Here is a 22,425-nt window from a genome sequence, read left to right on the forward strand (position 1 = left end):
AGTAAGTAACTGTGCTCTCTGTGCGCTTCTTTTTGATCTGGCCATGGCTCCACAGACGTTCACCAAGGTTATGGTAGTCATTGCGGCACCCTTGCGGACATACGGCATTCTTGTGCATCTCTAATTGGAGGATTTGTTTTTTCACGCAAAGTCGTTACAGGAGAGCACCCAGGTCATGGCTCAGGTGGTGTAATTCCTACTGTCACTGAGATGGGTTGTGAACCTTGTCAAGAGCCGGTTGGGTCCCTGGCAGTGCATGGAGTATCTTGGGGTTCTGTTCGACAGCTCCTTGAGGAAGGTCTTCCTCCCAGAGACCCGGGTAAGCAAATTGCAATCTCAGTTTTCACCTGCTTATGGCCTCCTGGTGTCCACGGACACAGGATTTTTTCCAAGTCTTTGGGTTGATGGCCGCTTCCCTCGACGTGATAAGGTGCGTCCTCTTCAGTAAGGTCTGCTTCGGAGGTGGTCACCCCAGAGGCTCTGTCTGGATCACCCTGTTCCTCTGCGGGGCTTGGCTCGCTGATCTCTTCGTGGGTGACTTCAAACCTCCCATCTTGTACAAGGTACGTGTCTGGATCAGACACAGTGGATGGTGCTTCCCATGGATGTTAGTCTCCTCATTTGGGAAGCTCAATGTCTAGGTCAATCAGCTCAGGGAACCTGGTCCACGGATGAGACGTCCTTGTTAATCAATGTTCTGGAGACCAGAACCATCCGTCTGTTGCTGTTAGCCTTCCACTCTTCCTCGATGGGCAAGTCAGTCCGGGTTCTGTCAGACAATGCCACGGCGGTAGCCTATGTTAATCATCAGGGGGGCACTCAGGTGGCGCAGGAGGCGGCTCTGCTCATGGTCTGGGCAGAGTCGCATCTTCAGGTCATCTCGGCCTCCCTCATAGCCGGAGTGCAGAATGTTCAAGCGGACTTCCTCAGTTCATCACATGCTAGATCCTGGAGAGTGGTATCTAAGCCTCGTGGCCTTTCAGTTGATAATGCAGTCTTGGGGTTAGTCCCTCATGGACCTTATGGCCACAGGTGTCAACGCCTAAACACCCTGCTTCTTAAGTTGTCGCAGAGATGGTCAGGCCGAAGGTCTGGATGCTCTGATTCAACCTTGGTCAAAGGAGGGGCTGTTGTATGTGTTTCCTCCGTGGCCATTAGTGGGCAAAGTTCTACTCCACATTGTTTGCAATCTGGGCCTGGTGGCTCCAGATTGGTCCAGACGGCCGTGGTGTGCGGATCTGGTGTGGCATCTGGTGTCAGATCCTCTGCCGCCCAACCTTTTCACTCAGGGCCCCGTTTCCATGTTTGATCCGGGTCCCTTTTGTCATACGGCTTGGCCCTTGAAAGGGGTATTCAGATAAAATGATCTCCATTCTCTTGGGGTCCCACAGACTTTCCATTTCTTGGGCTTATGTGTGGGTTTGATGTATATTTGCAGAGTGGATAGGGCTTGGCCTTCTTTTCGGGTTCAACTTGCGGCCCTGTCAGCCTTTCGAAAGGTTATTACGGGGTCTGCCATTCGTGATGTCATTCGCTTCTTGTGGGCGGCCAAGTTGCTCAAGCCTCCTGTGCGACCGTCTGTTCTCTCTTGGGATTTGAATCTGGTCCTGTCCAGGCTGGTGCGCCCCCTGTTTGAGCCTTTGGGTGCCTGCTCGTTGAAGGACCTTACTCGTAAGGGGTGGTCTTCTTGGTAGCTTCACCGGAAGTGGTACCCTGGGTGGGGGCTCACATGTAGCTTCAGAGCTCTGAATTTTCCTGGTGGTTCCCAGTGTCTCAAGTCTACAGCTCTTGTCTGTACTGGACATTAGAGGCTATAGCCAGCATGTTCTGGAGGCTCTGACGGGATACTCTTGGCATTTTCACCTTGGGTAGTGGTGGTGACAGATGCAGTCTGGTGGACTTGGGAAGCCCATTGTCTCCAACGCTCAGGGAGTATGGAGGTGGGATGGCCCATCAATCAGCTGGAGCTCCAAGCTGTTCGCCTGGCACTCTTATCCTTCAGCACACTTCCTCTGGGTCCAAGTGTTCTCAGATAATGTGATCACAGTGGCCTATATCAACAGACGGGGGAGTACCCACAGTGCACAGATGGCAGAGGAGACTTCTCTTTCAGTGGGCGGGGCAGGATTTTCCACTGTTGTCAGGGGCCCACATTGCAGATGTTCTGAACATATAATCAGACTTTCTAAGTCGGACCACTCTGGATTTGGCAGAGTGGGAGTTGTCTCCAGTGGCATTTTATCTGGTGACATAAAAGTGGGGCATGCCAGTTCTAGACATGATGGCTTCACGCTCCACTGCCAGGGTACCCTGCTTTTTCAGCAGGAGAAGAGTGTGGGTCAGAAGGCCTAGATGCTCTCCTTCAACTCTGGCCATCAAGCAACCTCCTGTATGTGTTTCTGCCATGGCCATTGATCAGCAGGGTTCTCTTCAGGATCAGTTGTCACCTGGGTCGGGTGATTCTCATTGTCCCAGATTGGCCACAAAGGCCGAAGTATTCAGATTTGGTCCCTTATTTGTGGTGGAGCTGCTGTGGCTGCCAGCGGACTTGGATCTTCTATGGGAAGGGCCAGTTTTCATGGGCAATCCATTTCACTTTGGTCTTCTGACCTGGCTGTTAAGAGGGCTTGTTTTAAAAGAAAAGGATATTCAGATTCAGTAATTGCGGTCTTGTTGCAAGCCAGGAAGCAGTCTACTTAGGTGGTCTTGTGCCAGAGTTTGGCACTTGTTTAAGTCATTGTAATTTCAGCACGCAATTGACCCAATACACTCTTCTTTACTACAAGATTCTGGCCTTCGAAGGCTGCTAGAATTTTAGGAGTCTTGTTCTTTCAGGGTCCAAGTGGTATCATTGGCCTGTTTTTACATGAATTCCTCCCTAGCGGACCATCCAGATATCTGATTTTTGAAGGGGGTTGGTAGTTTGTGGTCTTATATCAGAGTTCCTTTTTCAGAGTGGAATCTCAGTCTAATCCTGCAGGCATTGCAGAGGGCCCATTTGAGCCCCTTTATAAAGCTACAGTAAAGGACCTCACCTTGAAGATGGTGTTTTGGTTGACAGTTTCCTCGGTGTGTTGTATTCCTGAGCATCAGCTCTCTACTGCTGCGATCCCTTCCTGTGGTTAACAGAGGAAGGTGCTACTATTTGTCCAGTCCCATCCTTTCTGCCTAAGGTGGTTTCCGCCCTTCACTTTAATCAGCCTTTGTTCATTCCAGCCTTTCAGGAGGAGGAGGATTATCCTGGTCAAGTTCAGCAATTGCATCTTTTAAACGGCCGCAGGGCTTTGTTGCCTTGTCTGCAGATCATGAATAACTTTCTTCGTTCTGATCACATTTGTCCTGTTTGGCAGCTTTCTAGGTGCTTTGTGGTGTTGAAAACAACAGTGTCTAATTGGCTTTGGGAACCTAAGTCTTCTGCTTATATCTTTCAGTACAAAAAACCCTTCTGAAGAACACTGTGAAAATCCTGAATAGATATGTAGTTCTCAACAAAAACAAAGCGATTGTGAAAAAGCACACTCCCCTCTAAACAGTTTTAAATCTTTAAAACAATAAATATTTCAATTATTTTAATATTTTTGAAACAGGAGGTCCTCAGTGTGATTGCATAGTCAGGTGAACGCAGTAGCGTTCAATACTTAACTCATGCACAGGCTATACAGCCCATTGCAGCACACCATCCTTGGACCCTCCCTTGTGCTGAAAACAAATTGTGCAAAAAGTACAAGTGTCAATATAAATACCTAAGGTTAAGAGTAAAAAGAGTCATGTAAATTTCACAACCACAAAAAAATTTTTGGGGTGCATCAGTGGTTTAAGAATAAATTTAACACACTTATCTTTGCTGGCTCACCAGGGCTTGAACTGCTGAATTTTACCAGTGTTTGGTCTTTTTATTTTGTGGCTTATATCTCAGCAGGGAGAGCTTCGCCTTTGCCTATATGGTGCACTTTACTCGGACATTAGCCATTTCCTTGGCCAAGTCATGGGTTTTCTCCTTGGAGGAAAAATGCCAGGCAGTTACCTGGTCATCGGTATATTCGTTTGTCAGGCATTATCAGGTGGATTTGGTGGCGTGGTCGGAGGCCTCTTTTGAGGCTTTAATTCTTTCAGCAGCGTTGACCGGTTCCCACCCTTGTTGACTGCTTTGCTACATCCCATACATCTGGATTAGGGAAGGAAAAATTATGTCTTAACTAATAATTTTCTTTCCCTTGGTCATAGCAGACAAATATAAAGCTCCACCTCTATGTCAGATGTATTAATTTTACTGTTTGTCCATGTGAATTTGTATATAGTTGCCTGTTTTTGGTTCCTTAGGAAGTCTTTTCTTGCGGAGATTATCTAGTTTTTGTGTGAGGAGGGAGTCCTGTTCGTGGTTGATTCTCTTGCTTTTTTAGAAGAATACTGAGTGATCAAGGAGCATGCCATCCTGTATCAGTCACAAATTTGTGCTCTCTGTCTCTGCCTATTGGTGGATGGACTTAACCCATATGTCTATATTCATTTGCTGTGACTAAGGGAAAGAAAATTATCAGGCAAGGCATAATTTTTCCTTGAACTACATGTTTTTTTTAAACTTTATTTTGATACTGGAGTATTTTCATACTAGGCTATTTATTTTAGAAGTTTAGTGATATCACCAGCTGCTTCTTCAACAGTAGTATTTCAGTATTTAGAACTCTTGCATAATTGCATATTCATTTATCTTTTCACATTTAGCTCTGCAGAGTTACTTGTATGAGTGCTGCAACCCTTCAGTCCCATCTACGTGGAGCAAAGCATACAAAGGTAATTTTCATGGTTTGTGTTAGAAAATAATTTGGAAATGTCTAGTTATTTACTGAGCATTTGGTTTAGAAAAGACTGAAAATGGTTAAGAATGAGGCGCACTGTGGTGTACATTCAAAACAGTTTGCAAATGAACTGACTCTGGTAATATGGATTTACCATGGTAAATACCTAAGGGCTGAAAAATGCGCTCTCATCAGTGGCTAAAAGTATAGGTGTGACCTGAGATGAGTGAGGAAGAGAAAGTAGGAATGGAAATTTTCTTCTGAACTCCTTGCCCAATTTTATCTTCTGTTCTAAAGCTAGAGCAAATTCAACAGGTATTTTTGTACAAGCAGCATAATGCTGGCTGTAGATTTCATTGAGGAGTTTGATTCCCTTTGGAAATTTCAGGTTTGTGAGAATAAATACCTGTAAGCTACCAATGTAGTCTCACAGTTGTCTCCTAAAGAATGTGGATCTTTGCTTTGGATGCATTGTGAACTTGAATACCTTAAGGACTAGAAAAGAATATTGAAATATTTTAATGCTTGTTGCTACACCTGTAAAATGTTGTAGGACCAACTTGTATTAAATACAGAAAGATAACTGAGACATTTTAAAATTTGGTGCTAGAATATGTTATGGTGTTGATAGATGTTATTAAATTATTTCTTTGTGATATGATATGTTCCTTGTATTATGTTATTTTGTTTGAACGCCTAATAGTGTCTGAAAATTTTATTACACTCTGCATTTTATAACATCCAGTTGTATAACACTTAATAATGCAACACATCCTTAACACAAGATATCTGTTTTTACTGCTGGTACTCAGTGGAAAGAAATGGATCTGGTTTTCAAGCTGTGTAAATTAGACTTCTATTACACAACTTCCCACTAATGTCCATCAACCAGGAGATGGAGATAGAAAATACTGAGAAGCTGAGCTGAATAACTGAATGGATATAGCAGAGCTCAGTTCAGTGTTTTCTACATCCAGGTGGTCATAATGATCAGCCTCCAGTTCTGAGTGTTCTGCTCCTGGTCTGGTTAGTCAACTGGTTCCCAGTCTTTGGTCTTATCTGAGTCATATCTGGAGGTTCCAGACCCCTGAGTCCTGACCCGACGATTCTTTCTCAGTGAGTGATGGGGATTCACCTCAGGGTACCCTTCTAGAGATAGCATGTGGGGAGCAGCTCGCAGGGATAAGTCCTACTTCCTGTATCTTAGAATTGCATTGGGGCTCTGACACAGAAGTCTGCCCAGTAATGTGCTTAGGTTCCAACTATTGGAGTTGCAGTCGAAGCTCACTCCAGTCTATCTAGACCAGTGGCCCGGGGGCCAGGGGCCACATGAGGCCCATCGGGTACTATTTTAAGGCCCTCGGTATGTTTAGCATAATCATAAAAATAAAATAAAACAGTTTCTTGATCATATGTCTCTTTAGCTATAAATTACAATATTATTATTAAGACTTAGCCAAAAGGAAAGATTTTATAAACTATAAAGAGTTTTACTTCATACATAATTGTCATTTCTTTAATAAAACATTAACTATTTTTTCTGAGGCCCCCCAAGTACCTGCAAAGGATTTGAGTTTGAGACCACTGATCTAGATCATCCCAAATTACTGAAGTTTCCATTAAAGCCCTCCCCAGCCCATCCTAAGTTGAATAGCCAAAACTGAGAATATAGACATCATTGGGGTCTCCGAAACATGGTGGAATGAAGAAAACAAATGGGATACAGCACTGCCGGGGTACAAACTCTATCGCCAGGACAGGTCAGAAAAGAGGAGGAATAGCCCTATACATAAAAGAAAGCATACACTCGACCAGAATTGACACAGCAGCGACGACCAACAATTTGGAATCGCTATGGATTAAAATACTGGGAAGGAAAGGACCCGAGATAAAGATGGGCCTGTATTATCGTCCATCTGGGCAAACCGAAGTTATTGATGAAGAAATGGAAGCCGAGATGAAGCGACAATGCAAAGGCTGTAACACGATTATGATGGGAGATTTCAACTATCCCGGGATAGACTGGAGTCTTGGAAGCTCAAAATACCCTAGAGAGACTGGATTCCTGGAGGCTATACAAGATTGCTTCATGGATCAACTTGTCAGAGAACCGATGAGAGGGAATGCCACTCTGGATCTAATCCTAAATGGGCTAGGAGGACCTGTGAAGGAAGTGGAAGTAGTGGGACCGTTGGGAAACAGCGATCACAATATGATCAAGTTCAAAGTTGAAGTAGGAATACCGAAGGGAAAGAGAACCATAGCAACAACTTTTAACTTCAAGAAAGGAAACTACGAAGCAATGAGAGTAAAGGAAGAAACTTAGGAACACCTCAAAGAAATGGCAGACTGTAAAGCAAGCCTGGTCTTTATTCAAGGACACGGTGATCGAGGCGCAAAATCTGCATATCCCAAGATTCAGAAAAGGGTGCAAAAAGAATCGAACAAAAGACCCGGTGTGGATAACCAAAGAAGTGAAGAAAGCTATTGGTGATAAGAAGAATTTATTCTGGAAATGGAAAAAGGCAAAACTGAGGAGAACTGGAACGAGCACAGGAAGTATCAAAAAGAATGTCACCATGTGGTTAGAAAAGCCAAAAGAGAATATGAAGAAAGGCTAGCCAAGGAAGCACGAAATTTCAAACTGTTCTTCAGGTATGTTAAGGGGAAGCAGCCGGCTAGGGAGGAGGTTGGCCCGCTGGATGACGGAGACAGGAAGGGAGTAGTGAAGGAAGAGAAAGAAGTGGTGGAAAGACTAAACATGTTCTTTTCATCTGTATTAATAAAAGAGGACACATCCAATATACCGGAACCTGAGCAAATCTTCAAAGGAGACCAAACAGATAAATTAACATCCATGGGAGTAAGCCTTGAAGACGTATGCAGGCAGTTAGAAAAATTAAAAACTGACAAATCACTGGGCCTGGATGGAATCCACGCAAGGGTTCTGAAAGAACTAAAGGAGGAAATAGCGGAACTATTACAGCAAGTTTGCAATCTATCCCTGAAAACAGAAGTGATCCTGGAGGATTGGAAGATAGCCAATGTTACGCCCATCTTTAAAAAGAGAGCAAGAGGTGACCCAGGGAACTACAGATCGGTGAGTCTGAACTCAGTTCCAGGGAAAATGGCGGAAGCGCTGATAAGACAGCATCGATAAGCATTTTGAAAGAAATAAACTTCTAAACACAAGCCAACATGGCTTCTGCAAGGGGAGATCGTGCCTAACGAACTTACTGCACTTCTTCGAAGGAATTAACAAAAGAATGGACAAAGGGGACCCCACAGACATCGTATATTTAGATTTCCAAAAAGCCTTTGACAAGGTACCCCATGAATGCCTACTTTGGAAACTGAAGAACTATGGGGTGGAAAGAGACGTACGTAGATGGATCAGGAATTGGTTGGCGGGTAGGAAGCAGAGGGTAGGAGTAAAGGGCCACTACTCGGACTGGAGGAGGGTCACAAGTGGTATTCCACAGATGTCGGTGCTCGGACCGCTGCTATTCAATATATTTATAAATGATATAAAAACAGGGACGAAGTGCGAAATAATAAAATTTGCAGACGACACCAAATTATTTAGTGGTGCTCAGACTAAAGAGGACTGCAAAGAATTACAAAGGGACCTGAACAAACTAGAGGAGTGGGCGACGAGATGGCAGATGAAGTTCAATGTAGAGAAATGTAAAGTATTGCATGTAGGAAGCAGAAACCCAAGATACAGCTATACGATGGAAGGGATGTTATTGAGTGAGAGTACCCAAGAAAGGGACTTGGGGGTAACTGTGGACAAAACAATGAAGCTGACGGCACAGTGCGCAGTGGCTGCTAAGAAAGCAAATAGAATGCTAGGTATAATCAAGAAGGGTATTACAACCAGAACGAAAGAAGGTATCCTGCCGTTGTATCAGGCAATGGTGTGTCCGCATCTGGAGTACTGCGTCCAATATTGGTCGCCGTACCTTAAGAAGGATATGGCGATACTCGAGAGGGTTCAGAGGAGAGCGCCATATTTGATAAAGGGTCTGGAAAACCTTTCATACACTGAGAGACTGGAGAAAATGGGGCTCTTTTCCCTGGAGAAGAGGAGAATTAGAGGGGATATGATAGAGACTTACAAGATCATGAAGGGCATAGAGAAAGTAGAGAGGGTCAGATTCTTCAAACTTTCGAAAAGTACAAGAATGAGAGGGCATTCGGAAAAGTTGAAAGGGGACAAATTCAAAACCAATTCTAGGAAGTTTATCTTCACCCAACGAGTGGTGAACTCCTGGAATTCGCTTCCAGAGGGCGTGATAGGACAGAGTACGGTATTAGGGTTCAAGAAGGGATTGGACAATTTTCTGAAGGAAAAGGGGTTAGAGGGGTATAGATAGATGACTACTACATAGGTCCAGGACCTGTTGGGCTGCCGCAAGAGCGGACTGCTGGGCACGATGGACCACTGGTCTGACCCAACAGAGGCACTTCTTATGTTCTTATAACACAAACCATTCAGGTCTGCCCAGTACCTGCTTTGGTTCTTCCAATTATATAACCTTCATTTTCTGATTAGAGATACTCTGTATTCAACCCATGCTCTTTTGAATTCTATCACTGTTTTCTTCTACCTCCCTTAGGAGGACATTCCAGGCATTCACCACCCTCTCTATGAAAAAGTATTTCTTCAGTTTATGTCCTCTAATTTTACCATTTTCCTTTCTCCGGAAAAGATTTGGTTCTATATTAATACTTTTAAAGTATTTAAACGTCTGTATCATATCTCTCCTATGCTAGAGTATAAATATTCAGGTCTTCCAGTCTCTCCTTGTATGTCTTTTGGCTTAAGCCTCCTACCATCTTTGTTGCCTTTCACTGGACCCCGCTTCAAGGCATCTTATATCCTTCGCCAAATATGGTCTCCAAAATTGAACACAATATTACAAATGGGACCTCACCAATGTCCTGTACAGAGGTATCAACACCTCCTTTCCTATACTAGTTATGCCTCTCTCTATACAGCCTAGCATCCTTCTGGCTACAGCCACTGCCTTGTCACGCTGTTTCTGCACTTTCAGGGCCGAAGTGTCAGAGGTTTTAGGACAGTTGGTGTTACAGGCCAAGCCGAGAACCATATAGCCAGAGATCTCCCTTCCAGACAGGACAGCAATCCTTTTGTGCCAACAAGAAGTTTGCCTCACAAGCAGCGAAGTTTGCCATCCCTCCAAATAATACCAGGCCACCTGGATCTACTCCTCCATGCCTGTGGGAGTTTGTCCGGGAGTTTCAGGGGGAGTGGGCCGCCATCACTACAGTGGTTCCTGGATATTCTGTGTGAAGGTTACAAGTTAGAATTCTCTCTCCTGGTTGCTCCTTTCTTTTTACTATCTCCCTGTCAAGGGGAGCATCAAGGTGGCCCAAATTGTCTACTCTCAATTCATTACTGGCATGACAGGCTAGTACCAGGCTCGTACCTTCAGAAGAGTGGGGACAAGGCAGGTACTCCATTTACTTCCTATGCCCAAAAAAGAGGGTACTTTGCGACCGGTCCTAGATCTCAAAGGGCTCAATTGGTGTCCCCGTGTCTTGCATTTTCACATATAGATGCTGCTGTTACTACTTGTACTACTTATCATTTTTACAGCGCTGCTAGATGTATGCAGTGCTGTACGTTGACATATAAGAGACGATCCCTGTTCAATAGGGCTTACAATCTGTCAGTCATTGCATTGGTGCAAGCGGAGGAATTTCTCACCATGCTCGACTTCAAGGCATAACTACATATTCCCATATTTATTTTTTTTATTTATTCATTTCTTGAGCCCAGAACGGGTTACAAGAGTACATTCACAGAATATGGGCTCCTAATAACTAGTTCCTGCGCTTTGCAGTGCTAAGTCAATATTTCCATTTCAGGGCCCAAGGCATTTGGATTGGCCACAGTGACGAGGATGTTTTCAAAGGTTGTGGTCATAATAGTACCATTTCTTTGGCACCAGGGGATCAGAGTTTACCCAGTGTTCTCCCTAGGGCCTTTTAGACGGGCAGTCCGCCCAGGTAATTTAGATGACCGCCCGGCTGTGAATTCTGCTGCTGCCGCCGGTGCTCAACATTAAAAAAAAAACGGCTTGGTGATTTCAGTCTTAGCCCGTAGCGAACTTATGCTCCGGGGCTCTAACGTGTGCATGCCGGCTTCCCTTCTCTTCCCTCCGAAACCGGACGTTATGTCCGGGGAGGTGGGGGGGTGGGGAGAGAAAGAAGGGAAGCCGGCACGCACATGTTAGAGCCCCGAAGCTTGCGTTCGCCACGGGCTAAGGTGGGAGACAGGTCAGTGAAGCTTACAATTTGCTTTTCTTGCTGCCGGGTCCTGCCTACTTTCTGTTTCTGCGAAGGAGGATCCGGCAGCATTTCTCCAATAGGTCGATCATGATCTTGGGCTGATCAGCCTTTCTCTCCCCGACGGCAGAATTGATGTCGGGGAGAGGAATGCTGGTCGGCCCGAAGCAGGGAGAGAGCTTGGGGTGGCGGCGGCAGCTTTGGGGCCTGTTATCCAATGGCCACGACAGTGGCAGTGGCTTGGGGGAGGGCAGGAGACTTCTGACCAGATTTTTTTTTTTTTTTCCCTCCCTACTCTTCAGGATACTGTGTGACCTCTAACTACAGCATACACTTCTGATATAATTGTACTCTTCTGAGCCCCATTTTCTTTAGATGCACTTAAAAATGGGGAATTTGGAAACTTGCTTAAAAGTGACCCAGTTCTAGTGCAGGAGACTGAAAGCAGATTTCTCAAAGTACTCTGCCATAGTTTTTTTTGTTGGGTTTTTTTTGTTTGTTTTTTAGTACTCAGAAACCTCAGGCAGTTTTCCTTTGTTAGTGGTTAATACAAAGTAGTCATTAAAACTGGAATACTGTACTAAATGCTAAGAAGGTCATTGGTATAAAAATGGGCTTCTTAACGTTTTGTGCACACTAAGCTTTAGTAAAAGAGCCCCAAAATATATATATATATTTTTTTAATTCTTTATTCATTTTTGAAATCCAATACATAGTGCAACAGAAAGAGAGACATAAGGGGGAATGATACTGGATGGAATTGGGTTGGAGGGAAAGAAAGGGGGCAGGTGCTGATGGAAGTGGGGGGAAGGGAGAGGAGAGGGTGAAATGCCAGACCATGGGGGTGTGGGAGAGGGAAGGGAAGAAGAGGAGAGAGATGCCAGACATTGGAGGAGGGAAGGGAAAGAAGATGGATGCCAGAATAATAGGGGTGAAGGGAAATACAAGGAGAGAAGATGCCATATAGAAGGGGCAGAAAGAGGGTAGACATTGGATGAAAGGAAGAGAGTGACAAGACTATGAGGAAAGCAGAAACCAGAGAAGACAATGTAGAAAAATATTCTATTTATTTATTTTTTTGCTTTAGGGGAGATGCATCGCTGTTTCTGTGGTGTTGCATTGTATGCAGAGTCCAGCTTCTTGATGGATCAATTTAACCTTTGTCTACGTTTTTCTATTTTATCCCCCCTTTTACAAAACTGTAGAGCGTTTTTTTAGCACTGGCCATGGTGGTAATTGCTCAGAATTCTATGAGAGTCTGAGCTGTTGCCACCATGGCTAAAAACCACATTACAGTTTTGTAAAAGGGAGAGGGGTTAGTTTGTGATTACATATTCCATACTAGGCAAAGGTGTTTTTTATGTTCTGTGTGTTCGAAAGACATGGTTTTCAGTTAGGATTAACTGTGTAGGATTGATCTGTACTAGTCTGGCTTGTTTAGTTTTACAATGGGTGTATTGATGTACTGCTCACTGCAATATGTAAGATGCTGCCTTTTCCTAGTTACACTCTTGTGTGATGTGTGGATTGTTACTGTGCCATCAGACTGATCCACTCAATATTGATTTTAATTTTTTCAACAATTGTGACTCTCGTGTTATAAACAATCTTATTTTCATGAATAAATCTTCTAAAGGGCACTGGATTGTTCTGTCTGTAAGGAATGCAGTTGAAGATATGTTGAAATAATACTGCACTTAGTACTCTCATGGAAAGTGTTTCACAATCAAGTCATACGCTGAAGCATAAAATATCAGAGGGTTTTAAGATGTGATGACTCTCTTGACCTATCAGGAACTAGAGATCTCTTCATTTTCTTTTTTGAGTCAGAGGAGATATACTCTATAGCAGTGTTTTTCTACCTTTTTACACCTATGGACCGGCAGAAATAAAATAATTATTCTGTGGACCGGCATCGGTCCGTGGACCGGCAGTTGAAGAACACGGGGCTAAGTCATGGGCCAGACCCCACCCATCTCAACCCAATCTCCACCCTTGATCCCGCCCCATAATAGTACTAATTGCACCTTGCACGTCCCGTGCCTCATTTCAAAGCCTTTCCTCTGACGTTGCAATGTCAGAGAGAAGGCTTCCGGTTCAGGCGCAGGATGCTCATAGGAGCCACTGCCCATGGCTTTCTGCACTGAATCAGTTAGGAAGAGGGAGCTGGCTCGAAGATAACGTCGCATCGATCGCACTGTAGACCGGTGGTTGAAGAACACTGTTTTGGGCCTGATGCACGTGCTGGCCCTGTGGACCGTTAGGAAATTTCTGTGGACCGGCACTGGTCCACAGAGCAGTGGTTGAAGAACACTGCTCTATAGATTGTACAGTACTCTGTAGTCATACTACTTTGCTGGTTCCATAAATTGTGTGGCTTGTGACCATCCATTACTGACTCAACAAGGAAGATGGAAAGAAAGAGGAAGCCTTTTGATATCGCTCCCTATTCAGTCCAGAGTTTAGTCATATGGCAACTGTGATGACAACTGGAAGACATATACCCTCTTGGGGATTGGGGGTGGGGACGACAAAGCAAGCAGAAGAGCAACTGGATGAAACTGGCTACTTGACCATGGTAAGAAAATAATAAATTCTACACTACTTTCTTTTAGGAAGAATTTTGCATTGTGTTTTCTTCAGTGTAATTTTTACTTACTAATAGAAATATATTGGATGTGGATAAATCACTCAAATGCCTCAAATTAAAATTTTAGTTTGTTTTGAGTTGATATTTCTGCCTTAACTAGAGCATAGGTCAAAGTGGTTGAGCAAATCTGCTACTTTTTAAGCTTCATATGAAGTATATGAAAAGTTATCTGAGCATTTATATTAAATATATATAATTAGGTGCTTTATATTAGCATCAGATAACATAACTTTATTTGCAGTACAGTAAACCCGTCCATTCTCTAGTCATCTCATGTCTAGACTATAGTAATGCTCTTTACAAAGGAATTACAAAAAAAGAAATAAAGCGTTTACAAATTGTACAAAACTACACTATAAAAGTTATTAATAATGCAAGAAAAATTTGATCATGCCACTTCTCTTCTGTATAATGCACACTGACTACCCATCGAACATCGAATTACTTATAAAATAATGCTGTTAACATACAAAACCTTAATTGCAGGTCATCCAGAATTTATCAACAAGCTCCTGATCCCTCATTCCATGCAACTTTCGCTCCAATCCTCTAATCAAAACTTGCTCTCCATCCCATGGCGGTATAGAAGAATAAAGTTGTTGTTATTATTATTATTACAGCACATTAATACTATGAGAACTATATTCTCTATTACTGCTCCATCACTCTGGAATTCGGCACCAAATCAATTAAGAGAAGCTACATCTCTAGATTTCTTTAAATCCAACTTAAAAACATTTCTTTTTAAAGAGCTTTTGAACCTTGACTGTCCTTCTAAGGATGTGTTAAAGACATCATTAGGTCTGGCCCTAAAGCTGCCCTTCCTTGTCCTCCTCCTTTTGTATGATCTTTAATTGTCCTAGTAGATCTTTTCCCTTTTCCTCTCATTCCTGTTAATCCTGTTTTTATATTTTGTCTACATTTTTAGATTTTGTTTGTCAGTTTTTGGGTTTTTTTTTGCTGTTATTATTTTTATTACTAATTGTTACTAATTTTATTACTAAAACACTCGACTCTCAATTTTCAGCCAGTGCAGTTTTTGATAGAAAGGTGTGATGTGGTTAAATTTTTTCAGGTTGAATATGAGCCTCACTGCGGTATTTGGATGACACTTAATCTCTGGAAGTGTTTGCACAGACCTGCTAGATAGATGATGTTGCAGTAGTCTAGGATGCTTAGGACTAGAGTTTGGACTATGAGTTTGAAAGGCCCCTGGTCAAAGTATTTTCTAATGGATCTGAATTTCCAGTGTGCGTTCAAGCCTTTGCATGTGACATGGTTGACTTGGGCAGACATGTACAGTTTTGTCTGTCAAGATGCACTCCCAGGATTCTGATTGTGGGTGAGATGAGGAAGTTGGTTCCCCTTAGGGCTAGGGAGTTTGTAGAGAAGTTGATGGCTGTAGCTAAGAAGAATTTGGTTTTCTCAGTGTTCAGTTTTAATTTGAAATGGGCCATCCAATTTTCTATGGTGGACAGGATGGTGTCTGTTCTGTAAGTTTCTGTGTGATATTGTTGGCGTAGCTATAGTCGGAGATGTTTAGACTGCTGAGTAGTTCCCCTAAGGAGACAAGGTAGATGTTGAAAAGCAAGGGCGACAGTGGGGAGCCTTGTGGGAAGCTGCATTTGCTGGTCCATGTTATAGATAGTGTGTTCCCAATCTTCACTTGGTAACTACAGGATTTCAAGAAGCCTTGAAAGCAGTTCATACTTTTCCTGATAGTCCATAGGCATCTAGGCAGGATAGCACCAGGTCATGATCTGTAAGGTCGAAAGTACTGCTAAGGTCCAGTTGGATTACGAGCGCATTTAGACCTTTGCATAGTAGATTGTATAGGTTGGTGATAAGTGATGTGATTACCGTCTCGGTGCTATATGACTGAAGCCAGATTGGGAATCATGGAGTAGCTGAAAGTGTTCCAGGTGATTCATCAGTTGGATTTGTACTATCCCCTCTCATCAGTTTTATGAAGAATGGGATTAGGGCAATGGGCCTGTAGTTATGAGGCTGAGAAGTGGTGTTTTACTTGTCTTTTATGATGGGTCTGATAATGTGTCCTCTATCTGCTGGGAACTGTCCTCTAATTAGTGTGTTAGTTATTCCTATAAAGATCTGCCAAGAACTTAGAGGCTTTAGACATTTGTGCAGGAGTCAATGGGAGAATATGTTTACGCATATTTTTTTAAATAGGAAGTGAAATTGAGACCAAGATGGGTTGGAGAAGGAGCTCTAGATCATGTCGGCTTGGAGTGCACGATTTCTTGAGTTCAGTGAGTTTGTGAGATCTGTGGAATGGTTTATGTTGAGGGAGGCTCTTGCAATTTAAATTTTTGATCTATGTTCTTCTAAATCCAGAGACCACTAGGCATAGCCCATCTCCCAGGAGGGTTGACTTTGACTCAGATCTTTCAGATTGCACTTATTCTGATCCAGAGCTCTCTGCACTGGTCTCTTATGACATTTCTTCAGATCTCTCTCCTCCACCACCTAGATGAAGGTCTCCACCAGAGAGCCCGTCATTCACAAGATTCATTCAGCAGATGTGGCAAGCAGTTAAAATGGAATCTGAATTGCTTTTGCAACCAAGTGCTTACTCAACCAACTAGGCATGGCAAATGATGTGTCCATTGTGTCACCTGCTGGGCCCACGAGGAAACTGCAGGGGACCGCCGACAGGTGGCAGCACGACCCTGGCGCGGCTCCCAAAGGGGGAGACCTTAAATTCCTTGGCTTCACAATAATAATAATAAGCCAACACGTGCTCAGACAAATGCAATAGGTTTAATTCACCCAAAACAAGAAGGAAAAAAAACCCACAAAAATTATTTCACTGGCTTTTCTTCTTCCAACAAATAGTTCATAGAAACCAGTTGTAGTCCAGTGAATAAACTTAAGTTTAGTCCCAGGTAAGTAACTATAAGTCCTAGGTAACCTTCTGGCAACTTCACACAGCTTCAAACCAGAAAACAGAAAAATAAAGCAAACACTTTTCCAAGTCTTCCTGGAGCCCTGGGCTTTTAGTAATCCAGTCCTGTTCTTCACCAGGCTCCTGCACCATACACCACAAAATAAACTTTAAAGCAATGCTGTTTGTAGCCTTTGCCTCTTTAGGCTGTAGCAACTCTCCAGCCTCTGAAGACTGGGAACAGAATTGCTGGATCCCCTTTCTATAATGGCTTTCTCAAGCACCCGCAAAATCCCAACCCTTGGTCTTCGGGGAACCCTCCCCATTCCTGTAAGTCACTGGCTTGCAATACAGCCAACAAAAGAATGTTACACCAGCTTTCTCCTGGCTCAGTCACAGCTGGTGTGTAGCAGCTTAATTAGTGCTGTGCACAACTCCAGCACTTCTTTCAGCCCAGCCCCCACTGCTGTGCAACACAAAACACTTTTCAAAAACAAATAGTTCTTTGTTGAATTGTCCCCAAAAAATATTCAAAAAGAGCAAATTAAATAATTGGCAAGAAACTGCCAAACTTATGTCCATTGGTTCCAATGGTTCAGCTTCAGGCATTTCAAACTCTGCTGTGTCCATGCTTTCCTCTGGAACTGCTAGCTCTATAGTCCCTTGGGGTGTAGAGCCTTCCCAATCCATGGGTTCCTGGATTGTGCCTGGCCAGAAGAGCCCTATCTGCCAGGTCCTCGTGTGCTGCTTGCTTCACAGCCTTGAGAGCTGTTTTAGGGAGTTAAAACCACTCCGTATCTTACGTGGCTGGGGCACAGGTTTGAATGCTCTCTGGCTCCCTCTCGGTTCATTAGGTATTGGGGAACTGATTGAATTTCCTAAGGGAGCTTACTCTCTTAGCAGGCTCTGGCTCTAGCATGGGTTCTAGGTCATGGTCATGCTCATGCTCCTCAGAATAGGCAGCCCTGTCCTCAACAACCTCTGGGGCTCTACTTTCAACCGGATTCCTGCCTCGGGAAATGGTTTTAGTACAGGACTTAACCCTGACAGGTTCCTCCTTAGGAATGGAAATGTCACAATTGGGACACACAACGTCCATAGTACATTACCCCATTTGCCCGTCTCCATCTCAGTCCTCAAAATGGTCTCAGTTCACAGATCTGCTTTTCCATCAACTCAGTCACCTCACTTCTCCGTCAATCTCTACAATGGTGGCTCATCCCAACAAACCTCTCCAGGTGTCTTCTATTTAATGTTCCCCTGCATCAAAATATATTAACAAATACATCCATGTCTGGATGGGTAGCTCACCTAGACAGCCTTCATACCTAAGGCATTTGGACTGTTCAAGAGAAATCTTTCACATCAATCTAGAATTGTGGGCAATCCACAGAGCACTTCACACATGTATTATATCAACAAGCAAGATGGCATAGGTTCTTGCCTCCTTTGCCAAGAAGTGACACAAATCTGGAACTGGGCAATTCCACGAAACATCTTTCTCAAGGCTGTTTACCTAGCAGGCAAACAGAACACGCTAGCAGACAAGCTGAGTAGATGCCTTCAACCTCACAAGTGGTCACTGAACTCAATGACAGTACATCAATTCTTCTCAAATGGGGAACCCCTCGGATAGATCTGTTTGCATCTCACATCAATCACAAGCTTCCATAGTTTTGTTCCAAGCTACACTCACCTCTTCGTCTAGAATACGATGCATTCCTCCTAGACTGGATGAACAAATTTCTTTATGCATTACCTCTAATAGGGAAAACTCTGTTCAAACTCAGACAGGACCCAGCCACTGTGATTCTCATAGCTCCGAGGTAGCCAAGACAACCCTGGTTCCCACTACTAGTACAACTCTGTGTTAAGGAATCAGTTCCACTGCAGATTTTCCCGACTGTTCTGACTTAGAATGAGGGGTCTTTCCTCCTCCCCAATCTACATTCATTGGCTCTCACAGCCTGGTGCTTTTGTGTCCCAATGACAAAATGGATTCAGTCTCTCTGCTCCAGTATCTATCATTGACGCTTCCAGAAATCCGTCCATACAACGCTGTTACCTTTTCAAGCGGACCCGGTTTACCCTATGGTTTAGCTGGCACACTTTACTTCCAGATACGTGTCCTCTGTCATCAATTTTGGATTACCACTTGCATTTCTCCAACTCGGGACTAAAAACTACTTCAGTGAGGGTGCATCTCAGTGCTATCAGTGCTTTTCGCATTCCTCTCAGTGATAATCCTCTGGCTATACACCCATTAGTTTCCAGATTCATGAAAGATTTATTACACTCAAAACCACCAATCAAGCCTCCTCCAGTTGCCTGGGACCTCAGCGTGGTACTTTCTGCTTTCATGAAGCCACAATTTGAACTATTGACATCTTCATCCCTCAAATACCTGATGTGGAAAGTGGTTGTCTTAATTTCTTCCGACCTAGACTTTAGAAAACAGATAAAAACCTATCTATTTAACAAGCTAGAATCTTAATTGTTGTTCTTAATTCCTTTCTTCCTTTTAAATTGCTCTGATCTCTCAACACAGTCAACTTTCTTCATGTAGGTTCTTTAGAACTTCAAATCTGATGTTTGCATTTGTACTGTTTACATTTGTACAGTTTAATCCTATAAGAACCAGTGATAAGGAACTTCCCCTCATATAAACCTTACTTCCCAACAAGAACAAAAAGGCAAAGATCCACCTCTCACACAAACGCCACCTACCTAATTAGCAATGGCAGCCAGCACAGCTAAGCTCACACTGACTCTCTTACTGCTCGCCCTATTCCTAACAAACTGGAAAACAGCAGGTTACCACATTCAACCAATCCCAACAGTGACAGCAGTATACAGTCAATTCCAACCATCCAGGAAACCCCTCCTCCAGAAATCCTATACCCTGCCCATTATCAACCTTCGATAGCATCCCCCCATCTGGGGAAAAAGGCCACCACCAAATCCCAAAACAACACCTCAAAAACCTTGGACACTTCCCAGACAACTACTCCATCCAAAGATCACCCCCACTCCTTTCAAAAATTCACCTCTTTAGCCTGTGCATACATGAACATAAGATCAATCAGCCCAAAGGCAGACCTAATCAAAGACTGGATAACTAAAGAACATCTAGGCTGCCTCTTTTAGCCGAAACCTGGCTAACATCCGACTCAGACCCACGAATAACCGAATTCTGCCCAAGAAGATACAAACTAGAACTAGTCTGCCGACAAAACAAGTGAGGGGGAGGACTGGCCATACTAGTAAAAAAACAACAACCTAAAAGTCCTGGACAAACGCTCCTCCCCCCACCTGGACCTTCTAGCATGCCAACTATCCGACCACACACTCGGAGGTACCTTAACTTGCCTTCTTTGCTACATTACACCAGGCAAATGGAATACCTCCAAACACGAACTCGAAGACTTCATATTCCAGAATTCCCTTAACTCAACACATAACCTGCTGCTTGGAAACTTTAATCTACACCTAGAAGACCACACCTCAAAACAAGTCGAAGATCTACTCGCATACCTCAACGCACTATCCTATCAAATCCTTAATCCCCAACCCACGCATGAAAAAGGCCACCAACTTGATATTGCAGCATACACAGCCCAAAACTCCAATACACCAGATATCCACATCTCCAACGGTACCTGGCACCCCTCCCTCTGGTCAGACCACCACAAATATACCTTCAATATCAACTGGGCACAAAGCAACAACAAATCTGAACCCCACAAAACCTTCTACAAAACCCGTCAAAAAATCGAACAAACCACATTCTGGGAAAAAATAGACCCCACTATAGACACTATAGACTCAACAGATCCTACAGAGTTTATACACCACTGGCGAACCTTAAGCGAAACAACACTGAATGAACTAGCCCCATTAAAACCTAAGAATAGAATTTGCAGGCCTTCCGACAAATGGTTCGACACCGAACTACTACAACTAAAAAGGCGCTGTAGACAACTCGAAAGAGCTTGGAAAAAACAGAACCAGGATCAAACCAAAGTCGAATGGAGAAACCTAATCAAACATTACAAGTTCAAACTTAATGAAAAACGGAAAGCCTACCACTCCAAACTAGTTGGCACAGCAACCTCAGACACTAAAATGCTCTTCAAACTAGTAAAGAACCTCATTGACACCAAACCTCTCTTAGCCACCCAAGGAAACCACCCACCAACAGCCTCCCAGCTAGCTGACCACTACAAAAGCAATATCTGCACAATCAGATCCACCTTCAACAACTCATCAGCATACCTCAACGAGATCGCAACAAAATCTACAACAGAAGAACCCATAGCAGCAGACAGGATCTGGACCACCTTCCCACTAGTTCAATGGTCTGACATGGACCGTATCTACAAAAAATATAGCAAAGCATCATGTGACTTGAATAACTGTCCCTCATATCTACTAACAAACGCCACTCCTAAATTCAAAGCCATGCAATGGATTCAAACCACACTCACAGAAGGTCAATTCCCATCTGAATTAGGCAAAATTATAATCACCCCTCTATTGAAAGATCTCAAAGGCCCAATAGACACCCCCTCTAACTACAGACCCATCGCCTCAATCCCACTATACGTTAAAATAATAGAAGGACTAGTAGCACAATACCTCACCAAATACCTAGAAGACCACAACATACTTCACCCCTCTCAATCAGGATTCAGATCCAGTTATAGTACAGAGACATTATTAGCAACACTACTAGATACAGCCAGAGAGCACCTCAGTAAAGGAAGAAGAATGTTGCTAATTCAACTCGACCTCTCAGCGGCATTCAACCTGGTTGACCACATCATACTGCTACAGATTCTCGACAGCATAGGGATCTCAGGAGTAGTATACAACTGGTTCCAAGAATTCCTAAAAACAAGAACCTACAGAGTCAAGTCAAACGACTACAAATCGGACCCCTGGATAACCCCTGTGGAGTCCCACAAGGATCACCTTAGAAACATAGAAACATAGAAAATGACGGCAGAAAAGGGCTATAGCCCACCAAGTCTGCCCATTGCAATTTGCCTCCCCCCAGAGTTCACTCCCTTAGAGATCCCACATGAGTACCCCATTTCCTCTTAAAATCAGTCACGCTGCTGGCTTCAATCACCTGCAGTGGGAGTCCATTCCAACGCTCCACCACTCTCTCGGTGAAAAAGTACTTCCTGGAGTCGCTATGAAATTTCCCTCCTCTGATTTTCAGCGGATGCCCTCTGGTTGTTGAGGGTCCCATGAGACAGAAGATATTATCTTCTGACTCGATACGTCCCGTGATGTATTTGTACGTTTCAATCATGTCTCCCCGTTCTCTTCTTTCTTCAAGTGAGTACAGCCACAATTTTTTTAGTCTTTCTTCGTACGTGAGATCCTTTAGCCCCAGGACCATCCTGGTCGCCATTCGCTGAACTGACTCGATCCTCAGTATGTCCTTACGGTAGTGTGGTCTCCAGAACTGAACACAGTACTCCAAGTGAGGCCTCACCATGGATCTGTACAACGGCATCATGACTTCAGGTCTCCTGCTGACAAACCCTCTACGGATACAACCTATCATCTGTCTTGCCTTGGAGGAAGCCTTCTCCACTTGATTGGCAGCCTTCATGTCCTCACTAATAATCACCCCTAGATCGCGTTCTGCCTTGGTCTCAACTAAGGTCTCACCATTCAGTACATAATTTTTGTGTGGATTTTTCTTTCCCAGGTGCATCACCTTGCATTTTTTAGCATTAAAG

The 22,425-nt window shown here is 43.7% G+C and overlaps 1 protein-coding gene across 5 annotated transcripts in view; it reads left to right on the plus strand.

Annotated features, from left to right (window-relative positions):
- LOC117353570 (uncharacterized protein DDB_G0271670-like) overlaps positions 1-22,425 on the plus strand; it is a 507,083-nt gene that overhangs the window by 35,690 nt on the left and 448,968 nt on the right. For all 5 annotated transcript variants that reach the window (XM_033929661.1, XM_033929662.1, XM_033929660.1 and 2 more), the window contains one exon: positions 4,723-4,791. In XM_033929661.1, coding sequence (XP_033785552.1) covers positions 4,723-4,791 — 69 coding nt within the window. The remainder of the gene's footprint in view (positions 1-4,722; positions 4,792-22,425) is intronic.

Source organism: Geotrypetes seraphini, chromosome 2, assembly GCF_902459505.1.
Source record: "Geotrypetes seraphini chromosome 2, aGeoSer1.1, whole genome shotgun sequence".
Taxonomy (NCBI): Eukaryota; Metazoa; Chordata; class Amphibia; order Gymnophiona; family Dermophiidae; genus Geotrypetes; species Geotrypetes seraphini.